This window comes from Chelonia mydas, chromosome 6, assembly GCF_015237465.2.
Source record: "Chelonia mydas isolate rCheMyd1 chromosome 6, rCheMyd1.pri.v2, whole genome shotgun sequence".
Lineage (NCBI taxonomy): Eukaryota > Metazoa > Chordata > Testudines > Cheloniidae > Chelonia > Chelonia mydas.
This window is the reverse complement of record NC_051246.2, coordinates 47,821,598-47,838,258: the sequence shown is the minus strand read 5'-3', so window position 1 is coordinate 47,838,258 and position 16,661 is coordinate 47,821,598. Positions and strand designations below refer to the sequence as shown.

Here is a 16,661-nt window from a genome sequence, read left to right as displayed (position 1 = left end):
CATGTAAAATCAACAGCATTAGGAAAGTCCCTAGAGGACTTCAGAAAGTCTCTGTAACTTCTTTTATGGTGTCAGACTTTTGCTTGGGGTAGGTTTTTTGGGAGGGTTGAGAGGAGTTTGGGAATAAAAGGGGAGTTCAAGCTGTGAGTATTTCTTATGGTGGTAAAAGTTTTCTCAAAGGGGAAGGCTTGGCAATATTTCCTAAAGATGGTCAGATTCTGGATTCACCTGATCTTCTGTGGAAAATTGTTCCAGAGCTAAGCCTCCTTGACCAAGAATACTTTGTCTTCAGCTTTCACATGCTTTGTACTGGACTTTGAGATCTGCATTATTCCAGAGGAGCACAGCTGTTTGAGGGTTCATAGATCAATATTCAGTCTGTGGTATGCCTGGGCTTTGATCCATTAATTGCCTTAAAAATTAGGACCATGGTCTTAAACTGGTATTGGATGCTGATTGGGAGCCAGTGGAGGGACTTGAGCACAGGCCTTATTTGCTCATGGGGGACTGAGCCATAGAGTAGGCGGGCAGCCTCATTCTGTGCCAGTTGGAGCCTGAGCATTCTCTTCAGCTTCAGATAAAGCAAGTTACAGTAATCCAGCCTGGAGATGATAAATGCATGGCTCATTGTAGCCAGGTCCTCATCTGGGAGGAAGGGATGAAGTTTCCTGGCAAGCTGGAGGTGAAAGGAGGCATTTTGGGAAACTGATGCTCCCTGATCATCTAAGTTTAGTGAGGAGTCGAACAAGACCCTAAGGCTTCACACCACTTTGATGAATGGGGCTGTATGGCTTCGTTGGAAGGTGGAGACAGAATTTTGGCTAGATCTTCAAAGTGTTTCCCCTTTCTGACCTGCATCACTTCAGCCTTGCCTGGGTTCAGTTTGAGCCAGCTGCTTTTCATCCAAGAGCAAATTTCCTGTAGGCATTCTGCCATTTTAGTAGCAGCAGTGGTTCCATCAGTTCAGAATGAGATATATAGGTGAGTGTCATCAGCATCAGTAATAATTTTTTTCTTAAAACCTATATTCCAATGCCTTTCACTATTTAAAATAAACTAGTGAAACTAATGGTATTTGGGAAGTTGCACTGTTCTACACTACGTCCTTTGGTCCTTAACAAAAGGAATAATTCCTTTTTTCAAAACTGTATAACTCAAAATTATTGGGCCTAATTCTTGAATTCAGCTAAACTGTGCTTGCCACAGGACCCCAGGAGCTGACATGTAGGAACATGGATATATGTGGCCTTTATACCACTCCTCTCCCTATTCAGTCCCACAGCTATGGAGTTACTCCTAGCTGTACCTGTCACTTAGTGGATGTGTCTGGAGCTGTGCATTTCTGGAGCATAGCAGCATGCTCTAGGCTACAGTCCAGGAGGCAGTTTTGCAGGGGCAGACATCTTGCAAAAACTGTGAATTGGCTAGTTAGGCCAGCTTTATGGCTTCTTTGTACTTTTGGGGCAGCACAAAGAGGTCATATTAAAACAAATAATTGGGTGCATTATCTTGATTATACACTACTGCTGTGTAACATATTTTATACAAACTGCATCTCAGTTCTTCATAGAGTTTTTCCTAAAGATTGGGCCAAATCCTGGTCTTGGTGAAGTCAATGGAAGTCTTGCAAGTAACTTTAGTAAGATAAGTGTTTGATTTCCCGCCCCCGCCCCCCGACTGCCCCGCATAAGCCAGCTGTTCCTAAATCCTGTAATTAGTGTGCTGCCAGCAGCTGGGGGTCAGGTGAAAGCGTTCTAAAGTCATTTGATTTTTTTTCTTGCAGTAATTTATGTGATGCTTTCAAGAATTATTTGGACTGTTGATACTAACTGTTGGACATAGAACTGGAAACTGCTACAGACACCATTTGCATTTTCTCAGTTCTTTAGTTAATGGCTATTGGATCTAACAACTAGCTCCAGAACAGAAGCAGATACTCCATAAATCACTTTAATGGCAAAGCTGCACAATAAAAATAATTTTGAGGTCTGAATTTCTCAGTGATGGGGCAACATTGAAAAGTTATGGGGTAAGAATGGTTACTTCTCAGCTTATTTGGCCTTCTAGAGCAGATATAGCTTTTGACACCATAAAAATGAGCTTTACATGAAAATTAAAATTATTGATAGCAGCTTTGCATGTATCTCTTGCAAATGCAACTAGGGTACAACACTCCCTCAGTTTTTCTGTGCTAGTCGTTCTGTTTGGACCAGATTCTTCTCTCAGTTATACCTGACTAAATCTGGAGTATCTCCCTTGGAATCAGTGTTTAGTTAGAATTACTCTGGTATCATTGATCTGAGAATCTGGCTGTGTCCTAGTCCTTGATTTTGTAAGTATGGGATGATAGTGTGTGCTTTACTCAATGGGCTTGGAAAGTCAGCTGTTCAGAATTTTACAGTCCCAAAGACTCTAGCACATGCATCGCTACCCCTGTTCCTAAGGTGTTTCTTGGTTACTAATGAAAGATGTGAATACAGTATTTTCAAAACTGTATTATTACCTTTATAAATGACCGCAATCCGCCCCAAATTTGGGGGAAGTTCAGATCCAAATCTGGATCCTTACTTAACAGCTGACTTCTTATTCCGTTAGCTGAACCAAAACACTGGATTCCAAGCTCCCAAACTTGGAGAAAGTTCTAGTACTGATCCAGATCCAAACTTCACATCTTGGGTCGATCTCTTGGTACTTTTAAAAGCTCTGCCAGGCGAATACTTTTGTGCCAGATAGATTGTACTATTTATTTATCTTTGGCTGTAATTCTTTAGGGAGTGAGCAAGAGTGACCGTTGACCCAATACATATATATCTATGCTGTACCTGCATGATGTGATTTCATGTTCCCTAGGTACAAATACTGCCCTTCCAAATATCATATACCTAGAATGAGGGGTTTTTGTTTTATTTTTATAGACCCTGCCAGTGCGGAAGATTCCATGCAAAGCCAATGCTCCTTCAGGGTCTTTTTTTGCACGAGACAACACAGCAAATTTCTTATCCTGGTGCAGAGATGTGGGGGTGGACGACACATGCCTATTTGAATCAGAAGGCTTGGGTACGTACTTGCTTATATGGTAATCAACAATGTTAAAATTCTGCTTTTATAGTGTCTACTAAAAGGTCAGTTGTGCTACCACTGATTTTAATGGGAGTTGGATTAAACCAATAAGGCAAAAGCACTGCTGTTTAAAATTGATTGGCTACTGAATATCTTTTTGGTCCAGGTGGACATTTTGCAGATGGTTAACTTTCATACGTGCCTTGTCACATATGTTAGAAGTATAGTGTGATCTACTAAAGCTGATTAAATAGCATTTCAAAATACTATATTCATTTTTTTAAAAAAACAGATGACTAGGAAGAAAAATACCAACACAGTGTTTTTAAAACCTGGAAATAAAGTTGCTTAATGTATTGCAGGAACTTAACCTGTGGCCCTTAATCAGTCAAAATTCCTATTTATTTCACTGGCAATTCAGTTTGAGTAAGAACTGCACAGTCAGTGATGGCACTAGACACTCTAGTGCCCTAGGCCACTGCTACCCAATGGGGAAGGGGGAATCTTTAAAAGGGCAATCCCCTATCAGTGATATCCTGGCTGGGCCACAGCCGTCTTGAGCTTTGGATCTCACCACTTACTGCTAACCTGATGGAGTGCCAGGGGGGCAAGGGGGTGCATCTGGACAGACACTTATAAGCATAAGAGTATGCAATGGAATGTTCAAAATTAGTCATATTTTAATATCTACATATGTGAGACCATGCCATTTTTAGATACATAGTAGTTATTAATGACCAAATTCCTCCATGATATTGTGGTTCGTGTTAAAATGGATGGTTAAAAGAAAAAAAATCTGTTTCTGAACTAGAACTTTATCATTGGTCAGAAAATTTTAATTAATTAAGCACCAGGACCAAGATCCATTAAAGTTTAGACACTGCTTGCAATCTGCAGTAAAGTACAACTGAGTTTCATCTTGTAGTAATAGATATAGTAATAATACTACTACTAATAAAATAATGTAAAACTAAAAAAAGCAGCTGTGACAGAAATCAGGAGGAAGAAAATACTGTGCTAGCTCCTGAGTCTGCATGCACCCCCCTGCAAGGGATGGGCACAAGACCTATGCACCACTTAAATCCCACGTACGCTGGACTTGAGAGGTACACGGGCTTTGTATTTGCCCCCTGCACAAAGATTTATTTTATGCTAGATACATTTTTTAATTGTACAAATCCCTAATATTAGAATGGCCTGAAATTCTTGCTCCTTAGTTCACCAAATAAGATGATTCTTTTTGTCTCTGGAGAGTAGGGTCCAAATGTGCTCACAGTTTTGGCTGCAGGAAATTCACCATTATACCACAGATTTGGTAGGTATATCTCAGGAAGGGAGAGAATATGAAATTCTTCTCCCCGTCCCACACTGTCTTCTTTTCAGCTGATTCCTCTAGGCAGTTGAGGAGGAGAGTGATATTCAACACTCGTGCCGGCAGCTGCTCCACTACAAGAATGGACTATTTCAGCTAAATCATCATCCTAATAATGCTTCATACCTATTACTCTTCTCTTTTGAAAGAAAATGTAGGACAACTTTTTGCCTCAAGATTGCATTTCAGTAGAAAACACAAGATGAAGAGAATCGATTGTTTGCTTGTGATCTGAACTCGGATAAAAGCCTAAAGCTGTTTTGATGAGACTAATCTGTTTCTACTGAGGATAAATGAACACACTGTAATGCATCAAGAGGCTTCTGTATTCAGTTCCTCAAAAAGATCTTTGACTGTATAAGTAAAGCCTTATCTCTGTTGCAACTGATCTGTTCCCCTTCTGTTCTAGTGTTGTGCTTTTTGAGCACTATTATTTGTGAAAGGATTTTGCTTCACTTTTCACTTGATCTGTTCTATTCTTACGCTGTTTTGTTTAATACACAGAATTGTTGTGGGGAAAACGTTTGGCAGAGAAGTATTTAGCATGTGTTGACAAATACCAGTTTTGAGGATATTGCTTTGAAGATATGTGGATTGTATCTTATCACATTTTATGTAGGTTAATTGTATTTTTGGGTTAATCATCCTTCTCCCATGAAAAAAATCACATGGAAGGCAAACAGAATGATCACACTTCCAAAGCTCTGAAGCTGTGGAATATCTGAGACAGAAGGGTTTGCAAGTGCTTGGGGGAGCAAGAGGAATAGACCCCTAAATGTATGGATATTGTGAGATCGACAGCTGGATCTGTGGCTATTCTATTATCTGTGTGAAGAGTAAGTCCCTGGATACGATCTCCCTTCCTCTACCCCCCCACTCCTGGCTCACAGACACAGTGCTGCCATTGGCTGCCTGCTGTGCCCCTTCCAATTCCACTGAAATACAAGTACAAGATACCTTCCTTATTGCACAACTTCCGCTCTTAAGAAAGGAAGCTAAAGTATTCCTGAATATATCAAGTACAATTCAGATCAACCTTTATTAGAAGAACTTGATTAAGCAACTCATTTTTGTTGACTAGTTGAAAGGTCTGTTAAAAACATGTTTTGCTGTTGGTGGTGTTTTCCCCCCCACCCCTTTTTGAGTATTAATGTCTAGCAAGATATCCATGCTAATGGATAGAACACTTGGAAGAACTGAGTGGTGACTCAGTGTCAGATGTAGGACCTGAAACTAATATGAGCTCCTTTTCTGAAATGGTCTAGATCACAGGTTGATGGTGTCCATTTAATTATAGAGCGTCAAGCAATGAGAATTGGTATTTTTACCTGCTTTTTGCTGGAGCTCTTAGCACAATGGGATCTTTATCCTGATTAGGGCCTTTGAGGCCAATGCAGTAGAAATAACAACTGCTGTTATAGACCTTTACATTCACTTTCCCTCGAGACAGCAAATAAAAATTCAGTGAAACTAAGAAATATAAAAGTGGTGAGATATGTCTGCACATGACATACTGGTGTTTGCATTGCTTTATGAAAGATCTTTGTGTCTTTGAGACTGCATAGCTCTGGAGATGGGGTGGTTACTAAGGTAACAGGTTTTTTGGTTTGTTTGTTTGTTTTTGTAATAAACCAAATTGATGTGTAAAACCTGTGTAAATTGTCAGTGGTACAGCAAATGTTTGCTCATCTAGTCTCCATGGTCCTCAGTTTATTGGTCTTAGTCTACCTGATTGTGTCCTCTCTCTTCTTTATTATCTTGCTTGCCTGCCTATGGTATATAAAACCTGCTTTAATTAATTAGAACCACTGTTACATCTATATTTAGAATATTTCCCTGTCCTTGTCCTATTTAAATCTAAGCTCTTGCTCTAATTTTCTGCTTTTGCTGTGTCTGATTTCATGAGGATGATTTTGATAATGTTTCTGTTGAGTTGTTGAAAATGTTTAAATAATTTATGATGAAATAATGGGAAAATGCCCTGAGTCCCTTGCAGGAGGGAATAAAACTGGGGACACATTTGATAAATAACAGTAATGATAATATAAATTATTTTATTATTACTTTTATTAAATTTGGATCCTCCTCCTTGAGGGAGGAAAAAATCATTTAATAAATCATGGAAATCATAACAGTGGCACAAATATGTACTCCCTGTGCATCCAAAGCCCCCATTATGATCTATTTCTTAGATGATAATCACTCACAGATATCCTCCCTCAGAACTGGGCACTCTATAAACACAGAAGCAGATATAATCACTTCCCCAAAGAGCTACACGCTATTGATGTTAATAGGAGTTTTGGGAGTTAGGGAGGCCTCAATTCTGCAAGGTACTGAGCATTCTGGACCTGATCCAGTAAGGTATTTAAGCACATGAATAGTCCCCCAGATATCACCCCTTGTCTTCAGGTTCATGTGAAAGTCTGAACTTTTACCTACACCAGGGTCTGCATTTGTCCATTGCATAGGAATCTTCTTAGGAGTATATTTGTAAAAAGAAAACAATTGACTTCTAGGGATTTGTTTTCCGAAGATATACATCCAAATGGATTACCACTGCCGCCTACACTTCTCCCCTCAGACTTCTTGTATATTTTTAAAGCTATTGCTCTTGTGCTTAAAAGGATAAGTACAAGCTTAAGTGCTCTGTTGGAGCAAGGCCGGAGTGCTCAGCACCTGTGGGACTGAGGTAAGAATGCAGGATGTTTGGTAAGGAAGTAGAAGAAATGATGCATTCTATTTATTTTTGCAAGTACAATTATCATGTCATCAAGCAACTTGATTTTACAGAGGTCCTTAAAGGGTATAAATCCTGAAGTGTGTAAATAGTGTGTGTACACACTGGACCTAATCCTGATCTCACCCATTCACACCAGTGTGAGTTGGAGAAGTCAGTTCTGATTTACTCCAGAGTGATGGAGAACAGAATCTAGCTCATTACTCTTCATAAAATAGTTTGCTCTTTAGTAATTTATCATCAAATGAGACACTTTTAGGCCTTTTTAGACTTACATTGTTTCACTACAAAAGAGTCTGTGAAGCAAGCTGCCTCATTTCAATGGGAACTCTGGGGCCCTTGTGCCTCAGGCTGACCCAATAGGTCTCGTTCTCCATTGCCTTTCCCCTTACATAGTTAGTTTCACCCATGTAGAGTGGGTATAAAATGCTACTAGAGCTCAATGATACCATGTCATACTCACTTTGCACTTACTATGCACAAGTATGACTGCACAAGGCAGGAAAGAATCAGGCATAATGTCTCTAGCAGTAGAGGGGACTGATGCACCTGTCTCAAGACCCAGGAACTACGAGCGTCATCTCTTTCTCACACCACATTCCTCCCTTCCCTCAGCCCTCTACCAAATCAGCAGTATTAACACTAGCGTGGAACAGTCCTGAGTACTACAACTGACCAGTCCCAATGGTCAGCCCCAACTGACCAGTATCACTATGACACAGCCCCAATGCAGTTGCACAAGAGGGGGGATGCATCTTCCTCAGCACGGGTGTTCCAACATAGTGTTCCTTTCACTCACGTCTTTCACAAACAGCAAACCTAAAGAATATGGGATTAGAATTACTTACCAGCAACAACCTTATCTATGGCCCAAATTTTTGTTCTGTAGGCAAAATAGTGAGTGTTGCAGTCCATGGATTGTAGTAGATTTGCACCTGCAACATCCTGCAGAAGTTCCCCTGTGCAGGGATTTAGGCCAGTGGATCCATGAGACTATGATAATACAATTTACTAGAAGAAGTTTGCATTCAATACTGAGGTTATTTTGGTATGGGGTGTAGACCTGAAGAATGTTGTACTCTGGAAAAAACTCCCATTGGCCTCAGTAGGAGTTTTGCCAGGGTAAGAATGATAGAATTCAGCCTGATTCACATAGTTAAGAAAGTTAAGGACTTTTTGTTAACAATGATTGTGTCTATACTCTAATGTTATTGGATGGTTATAGGATGTGGAGCCAAAGAATATTCTTCATCTATTTCTTCGAAAAGAATCTACACAGCAAGACAAGGGTTTGCCATTAACTGTTCCAGCATGCTGTGTGTGATTTGTTTTAGGCGTGTTTGATGGTATTGTTCTATTCATCCTTTGTGCTTGTATATTCTGTTTTTGTGTGTGTGATATCTGACATTGACTTATTTTGATGCAATACAATGATCACCCTTTAGTAGAGTAGGTTCTCTAAACAGTGGTCTGCATTGTTTTAATGTTAGTGTAGAGTAAAACACAGACTTCTATGTTCTCCATTCTAATATTGCTTTTTCACTGCTGTCAAAAATAGCAAGCAAATATTTATTGCTTACATTTTTATATGCACAATATAGAGCAGTTTTTTCTTTGTAATACTCTTAGTATTTGCTCAAATTTCACATTTAAAAGAAAGTAAAAACAAAATTAAAATCGATGACAATGCCACTCTTTTTCAAATGACTATTTACAATTTGAAATATTGGGTTATATTTCATATCCAATTGCATCAGAATAAGACTTTGTTTTTATCCTTCACAGTGTTTGACTAAACAATCCACATTATTGTTGAGCGTGTCTTGTCACTTTGAGGACTATAGAAGCACCTTGAACCCTATTTTATTAGCACTATACAGTTAAGTTAATGTATACCAGTAAATATCAAGTGTTTAGATGTTCCATAATTAATTCCATAATTGTACCACGGTTGAGATTTAGAAGTCATGATACATCCCATATGAAAAACTTTTACAGATTGAGAGATATATCATCACTATAATTGAATATGGAGAAAAAATAGTGAAGTAGCTCACTGAAATAAGAGTGTGATGGTATCACTCTTTTTGGAACACTGAGAAACTTGAATATGGTGCAGAACAAAGAAATTGAGTTTGGGGGAAGGTGGAGAATAACTATTATTTTGTTGTCCTAATATTGTCCCGATATTTGGGATTGTTTCCCTTAGGTATTTATGAAGGTTAAAGGATATAAACCTCTTTGGTAATTATGGGGTGGGGACCAGGTATTTAGGATGAGATTTTCAAAGGCACAAATACAGATTATGGGCCTAAATCTCATTGAAAGTCAATGAGATGTGAGTTCCTAAATCTCATTTGTGCTTTTGAAAATTTCCCCCATAAAGGTCAGGGAAAATCCACATTAATGACATATAATACTGTAGTCACAAATAGTGGAAATTCAACCCAACTGCTGTAATAGGCAGTGCAGGCAGTGACGCCTGTAATTAAGGTTGCCATACACTTTCCATAAAAGCTTGTTTTCAGCTGCTTATAACTTGCCAACCTTAAACTGTTTGGGCTGAAATCTTCCATGGTGCATTTCTACCTCAAGCAGAATTTTGGAAAGTTTCATCTGAAGTGGTTCATCCATTCCTGAGAGTTGGGGAAAATATGATTTGCCCATGTTAAAAATATTTTTAAAATTGCTTCATTGATAAGAACCAGCACCCCTATACGTTGGAGCAGAGACTTGATATTTTGTGGGGCAGCTCACCATGGTGTCAGGGAAGTGTCTTTTGCAATTTCTGTGAAAATTTGCCCAGATTTGACCAAGTTATAAACCTCTGACAAGTTTCACATGCTTGGTAGAGATTTCTTAGAATTTAGCAGCTATGTTTTCTGAAGATTCTATCTCAGCTGAATATGCTCCATCCCCTCACAGTTCCTAAATGTTGACCAGACTGCGGGTGCCATCCCTACAGAGTGACCGAGTATGTTCCAGGTCACGTCTGCAGGAGCTGAGCAGGACTTTCCCTGCAATTACTCTTCCCAGATACTGGGGCATTCTGTGGTGCTGTTTAGCAAATAGCTGTGAAACCCGCAAAGTGTGAATCTCCATTCCTGTCTAGTGGCAGGCCTACATAGAAGATAACAGCCTTCTACTATTACTAGTTATTCCCTTTGCTCAAGTGGTGTCCAGTGGATCTAAAGATCCCCATCCTGCTGAAGACCATGTATGGGTCAATATGGTTTCACAAGATGAAATTATTGTTTTTTCTACATTTACATTTTTTTAAAAGTTAGGAAATTGCATCCCAAAATACTACGTTAATTGAAAATTAAGGTTGGAAAGTCAAGCACTCAGAATTAAGAAAATAGTCAAATTAAGGCTGCCCACGTAATCTTAATTCAGCCCTCTTTAACATATGCTTTATGATAGTATCTGAACACGTAGTTAAAGCCTATTTTTTTTTCTACAAGACCCCTCCCTTATTCAGTGCCCAGGATGGTTTTTACTCTGGGAATGAATCAGGCTGTAGGGCCAAAGCCTCATTTGTTGCAGAAGTTGGAAGGTGTGTTCTGAATGAATAAGGGGATTGTAGGAAGAGAAAGGACAGTCTAATGGCTAAAACAGTTGAATGGCACCCTGGAGAACTGTCTTCTCTCTGCTTTTGTCAGAGAATTCCTGTGTGCTACTGGGAAAAATCACTTAAACCAAAATTTTCACAGGTGTGGTCTCTGATTGTTTATTCTTCATTTTCTGGGTGCCTGACTTGAGACACTGGGGTCTGATCTGTGGAAGTGTTGAGCACTCACAACTGTATCTGAGGGCAATGGGTGCTAGGAAATGCTACATGCTATGAAACATAAGACCCTAATTATCTCAAATAGGGCATCCCAAATTAGTTGACAAGTTTGGCTTTAATTCTATGCCTCCATTTCCATGTATAAAAAAGTAATACCACCTTCCCTTACATGGGTGTTGTGAAGATAAAATTCATTAATATTGTAAAATGCTAAGATGACAGCACCTCAGAAAAACCTAGGAGGGAACTAATAATTCTGTATTCAGTGCAGGGTTTGGGTGGTGTGCAGTGAATAATGAATGCGGCCACACACTGAAAAACAAGGATTTTTTTTTAAAAAAAATTGACAATACCATCCATCCTGTGCAGTGAATGAGTCAGATATCCTGTGGAAAAAGTAGTATATGATCATGTAATTAAAGGCTTTGGCATATGCCAATGCACAAGGGGGTCAAATTAAGTTTGCAGAGGCAGCCTTATTTCTGTCTTTTTCTGCCTATGAAGTGCTTGATTTTGCAAACTTAAGTTTTTAATGTAGGTTTTTGGATGTCATAAATGTTACATGTATGTGATCATACAAAGTGTGTTAGTGCTCATTTAATAATATTGTCTTGAAATTATTATTAGAAATGCATTTAATATATGTGATAAGAAAATGAACATCAAACACAAGGGAGGAAACTTAGGTATCAGAACAGATGAATCACAAATGTGTATTTTTATACAAACTGCTTGGGAGGGATTAAACTGCTATATAAATTAAATAACATTTTAAGTATTAAAGAATCTACATATGCTAAATGATGTACTTCTTAAGGACAGAGTGAATTGCTGACAGGAAATTACAAATGTCTCCTTTTTTACCTCCATCCATCCATTACATTGACCTGGGTTGTAAATGAGAAGAAAAGTTTCCCCTAAATGAAGACATAATGGATCACAGTCATCCCTGGTGTAACTCTGTAGACATCAGTGGAGTTATAACATGAATTAATTTGGCCCATTGAGTCTTATTTTGTTGCTTATGATGCTTTCTTTGTCAAGATGAATGTCTATTGCTACAATTACAATAAATCTGGTATTTAGCAAACTTGTATTTGCCACTCAGTGTTTGAAGGATCAGGTAACCTTTCAGGTCAGAAAGTTGAGGTACTGGTAATAATTCAGAATCCTCCATTAAGTTAGATTCCAGTAAGTAATTCAGAAAATTATGAATACAGTTCCCACAGGAAGCAACAGCATACCACAGGTACAGATGTAAGATTTCCATCTGAGTCTGTAATCGCTCACTCCAAAGAGGAATTTCCTCTAATCCATGAACTGTATTACTTGTTACCGAATATATGTATTTATTGGTATCAAGGAACTGCTTTTTAACCCTTGAACGCAGACACATTAAACAGGATTCCTAACTTGCTCCAGTGCAGACAATGTATGGGCATTTTCCTCAAAATTACAGAGACAGACACAGGTTTTCCTGTTCAGTTCCACATTTACACTCTGAAATACCCACTTACGTCATTGTCAAAGGATAACATAAATGAAAATCACACTGGCATAAAAAGTTTAGAAGATTTGCACACCTTCTATCACACCTTCCATCAAAGATCTTAAAGCACTTTACAAACACTGAATATAGCCTCACAGCACTTCTGTGAGAAAGGGAGGTGGTGTTCTCCCCATTTTGCAGAGGGAACATGTTTAGAGTAGCAGCCACCTTTCAAAAAGTGGATACTAATATTGGGTACCTCCAGTTTGAGACAGAAGGCATCTCAAAATGAGCATCCCAAAAAGGTACCCACAATCATTGCTCACTTCTGCAAATTTTGGCTTTAGAGACTTTCTCAAGTTCACATAAGAGGTCTGTAACAGATGTAGGAATTGAACCCATGTCTTCTGACTTTCAGAACTTTGCCTTAAATCCTGACCACATTGCCTTGTTAGCTAATGGTCCATTAAAAAGCCCTGCTTGTAAAAATATAAGAATTCTGTTTTGAGAATCTAAACTATTTCCAGTGGGTACTGTATTCCATACAGAATGGCTTTTGTTTTCCCCTGAAGTTCTTGAATGTGTATGCTGGTATAGTCCTCAGGAATGCTAACATTTTGCTGTTAGAAATACTGTATCACCATATTCTTATTACATCACCAGATGTTTGTTTTTATGGTTGATTATTGCCTGTACAGCTTGTCATGCTCTAACAATGATTTCACTCTTTCACATTGTTCATTGTGAAATGCATGAAATGTGTCTGGAGCATTGTGGGTCAGATTCACTGGAGCACATTGTTTTCATTTAAGAAGTAGAAGTTTGAGCATTGGCAGAGACTTTATGTCCTTCATTCAAACCTTCTTATGTTTACAGATACTTCCCCCCAAAATGCAGCCTCCCCCACCCCCCGCCCAGCCTTACATCCGATGTGTGCAGATGTAAAGTAGAGGTCAAAAATATTTGCCCCCTATAACCCACGAAGATATTTCCAGAACTGGTTTATCCAGTCTGTTCTGGCTGTATATTTATATATTTCTTAGCATTAAGATACATTAAATATATTGCTTATGTTGAAACAGTTTTCAGGTGGAAGCAGCAGAATGTATGTCTGGGTCATTGGTGTACATTTTTTTTTAAAGATATTGGTTTCTCAGTAAGATTAAGTTTTCCATCCATGAATTAGTTTATGGCAAGAAAGAATATTAGGAAGGATGGTATGTCCAGGTCTTCTTTTACATCTCTGATATGTCTAATAGCAGATGGCCATAGAATGGAAATTCTATTCCCAATGCCTTGCCACTTTATTTTTCTGCTATGCAGTTTTCCTTCTGGAAATATTTTTGGTTCAGATTCTAGGGGGAAAATGCATATATATTTTTTCAAAGTATTGCTGAATGTGCAATCCCCAAAGTCGTTGGGGCAGATCCTCAGCTGAAGTAAACTGTCATAGTTCCATTGATATCAATGGAGCTATACCAATTTACATCAGCTGAGGATCTGTCCAACTTTGTATTAATTATATTCAAAGATATCTATTTCAGCATTTCCCACTCAGAGGTCTATGTGTACAGCGTATAGGAGAAGATGAAAACTTCTTGACTTAAAATTTTTAGCCTCTGAGGCACATATTGGGAGGTGTTTTTCACTTGATTAAGTGAAATGAGTCAGCACATTCCCTAAATGTTCATATATCTAAGCTCTCATGAACACAGCCAAGGTAGACCGATTTCTCTGCCACTGGTTTCTCTTCTATTACACAAGGGGAAACTTGTCCATTTACACCAAGGTCTGAATTTATTCCCAAGAGGAGGATTCCACTAAGACGGGTATCTCTGGAGAAAAGAAAACAAGGTACCTATAATTCTTATCCTCTGAAGCTATACATCCAAATGGATTGCTCATCACCCAAACTTCTCCAATCAGATTTTTTGTATATTTTTCCATATGTATTTTACTGGGCCTCTTTGGGGGTGGGGAGGAGTTACCATCTCCAAGTTTTTAAAGGAACTGATAATGGAACGTGATAGTGCTTCCAAAAATACCTAACCGAGTGGTCCATGAGGTACTGCAGCTGCCTCCAAACATAAAAGCTATGGGAGCTCCCCCAGGTCTTGCACTGGACCCAAGCATGGCAACGTGCATAGATGCATATCTTCAGAGAACAAGATTTACAGATAAGTAGCTTTCTTTTCAAGGTCTGAGTGACTTCCTTGAGTACCCTAAACACATGTTGTATTCAGAGGGAGTGCTTGGGTGCACAAGTAATACAGGATCAAGTTTATAGAAGGATTTGTCTTCACTAATATAATTTTAATATTTGCTCATTGAAGCAGAGGGAGAAAAACAGTTTCCTACGGAACATTATCTTTATAGTTCGTAAAAAGTGATCCAGAACCCTTTGACATTTCACTAGTTTTTAGTGTTTTTTAGGAGCCCTCCATTCAATGTATAATGGCTATAGGTAGGCTGTATTTTACCAAATTGCATAGACCAAGCTTTGGTGATTTAGGCTGGGATTTTCAAAGGACCCTAAGGGATATTCAGTGAGAGTTGGAAGCTCCTTTGGAAATGCCACATCTTGAGTCTTAATCCTGAACTCCTTATTCAGGCAAAAGTATCTTGCAAGCCAATGGCAGTTTTGCCTAAAACAGACATTCAGGACTAACATGCTGTTGACAGCCATTAGTAAGCTGGGACCTGTTTATCACTGAAACCCTTAAAATATCCTTTATTGTAACTATTGTCTATCTTCATTTTGCTTTCGCAGTCCTCCACAAGCAGCCCAGAGAAGTGTGCCTTTGTTTGCTGGAACTTGGAAGGATTGCAGCCAGGTAGGTGAAAATATTTAGAGAATTAAAAAATATTTACATTTTGACAGCAGTGGCCACTGAGAGACTTACTATCTCAGTGCATCTTCATGTTAACATTTACACTGGTCAGGGTCAAGGCAAACACCCACTGATAGTTACACAAGAACATCTTGTGGGCAGTTGTTCAAACAATATAATCAAACTTCCCTTAATATAGCAATAAGATTTTTCTGCTGTCTTCATACTGCAAGGGGGATCTTGGGGCAAACTGATATGAAAAGAAGTTTAACAACTTTACTTAAAAAAATCCTGTTCTAATTTTAAATTCTTACTCCTCATAATCATGTTGTCTCTGTAAATAATCAAAACTCGTTTCTCTCTAAATCTTCTGTATTAGCATCTAACCCTGATCCCACTGAAGTCAATGAAAGTGTTCCCACTGACATCAGTGGTAGTAGAATCTGCCTTCAGATAACCTAGATCTGATTTAATTTACTCTGGCTGTAACCTCATTGACTTCAGTGGCGTTATTCCTGATTTGCACCAATCTAAGATAAGAATCAAGCTCAGAAATTGAATCTTACTCTGTTGGATGTTTATGGCCAGACATGGTACTCAAGAAAGGTTTCAACAGTCTCTGCTACTAGGAGAGCTATTGCTTTTGCTAGATTCAGTCTATGTTTTATTCTTAGAGGTCATATTGTGGTATTCTTACATAGTCACAGTGAACTGTAATCCCTTACATGAAATCAAAGGGGCTACTTTTGGAGTAAGATATTTTCAGTGTTAGTAAGGATGTCACAAGCTAGTCCTAGGGCATTATAACTCAACAAGGTATTATTCTTTGTTTTTAAGAAAAAGTTTGCTTTAAATGCATTCGTATCTTGGGAAGCAACTTCACTAAATTGTTCCCTCTCAAAACTTAAGTTCCCTCACTTAAGTTTGTGTATCCTGGGTTTTCCCATTTGTACTCTTTCAAGGGCCGGCCCACAACATTTTGGCACCTGAGGCAGGAAGCTCAAATGACGGCCCCATGCCTCCTCGCTTGGGCCAAAACTTTGAAAGGTCTCAATTCTGCCTTCTCCTGTTCTACTCCTCTCATGGTACTGCTCTGCTACCTACCTCAATAAAGGAGAGCTAACACTTAAAATTTTTGAAAAAGGCATTTTAAGTTAACACTTAACTTTCAAATGCCTGAACAGCAAATGTAACTTTTCTTGTCTGCATAGTAAACACTGGCATTTTTATCTGTCTGAATAATCAAGTTGTGCTTTCCATGTCTTCTTGGTTGCAAAGATTTGAACTGCTTCCTGAAGCTCCACAATTTGGGCCAGCTCATGCTCTATTGAGTTGGTTGAATGGCCAACCAGCCTCTCCTGTGTCATTGTGGAGCGTAG

General features: G+C 38.8%; 1 protein-coding gene across 7 annotated transcripts in view; it reads left to right on the top strand.

Annotated features, from left to right (window-relative positions):
- The window catches only part of GAS2 (growth arrest specific 2), a 156,904-nt gene that overhangs the window by 79,927 nt on the left and 60,316 nt on the right, over nt 1–16,661 (top strand). For 5 of the 7 annotated variants that reach the window (XM_043549147.1, XM_043549150.1, XM_043549149.1 and 2 more), the window contains 3 exons: nt 2,916–3,057; nt 8,398–8,461; nt 15,222–15,285. In XM_043549147.1, the coding sequence (XP_043405082.1) occupies nt 2,916–3,057; nt 8,398–8,461; nt 15,222–15,285 (270 nt within the window). The remainder of the gene's footprint in view (nt 1–2,915; nt 3,058–8,397; nt 8,462–15,221; nt 15,286–16,661) is intronic. The other 2 variants (XM_037899944.2, XM_037899941.2) reach the window with 1 other exon arrangement.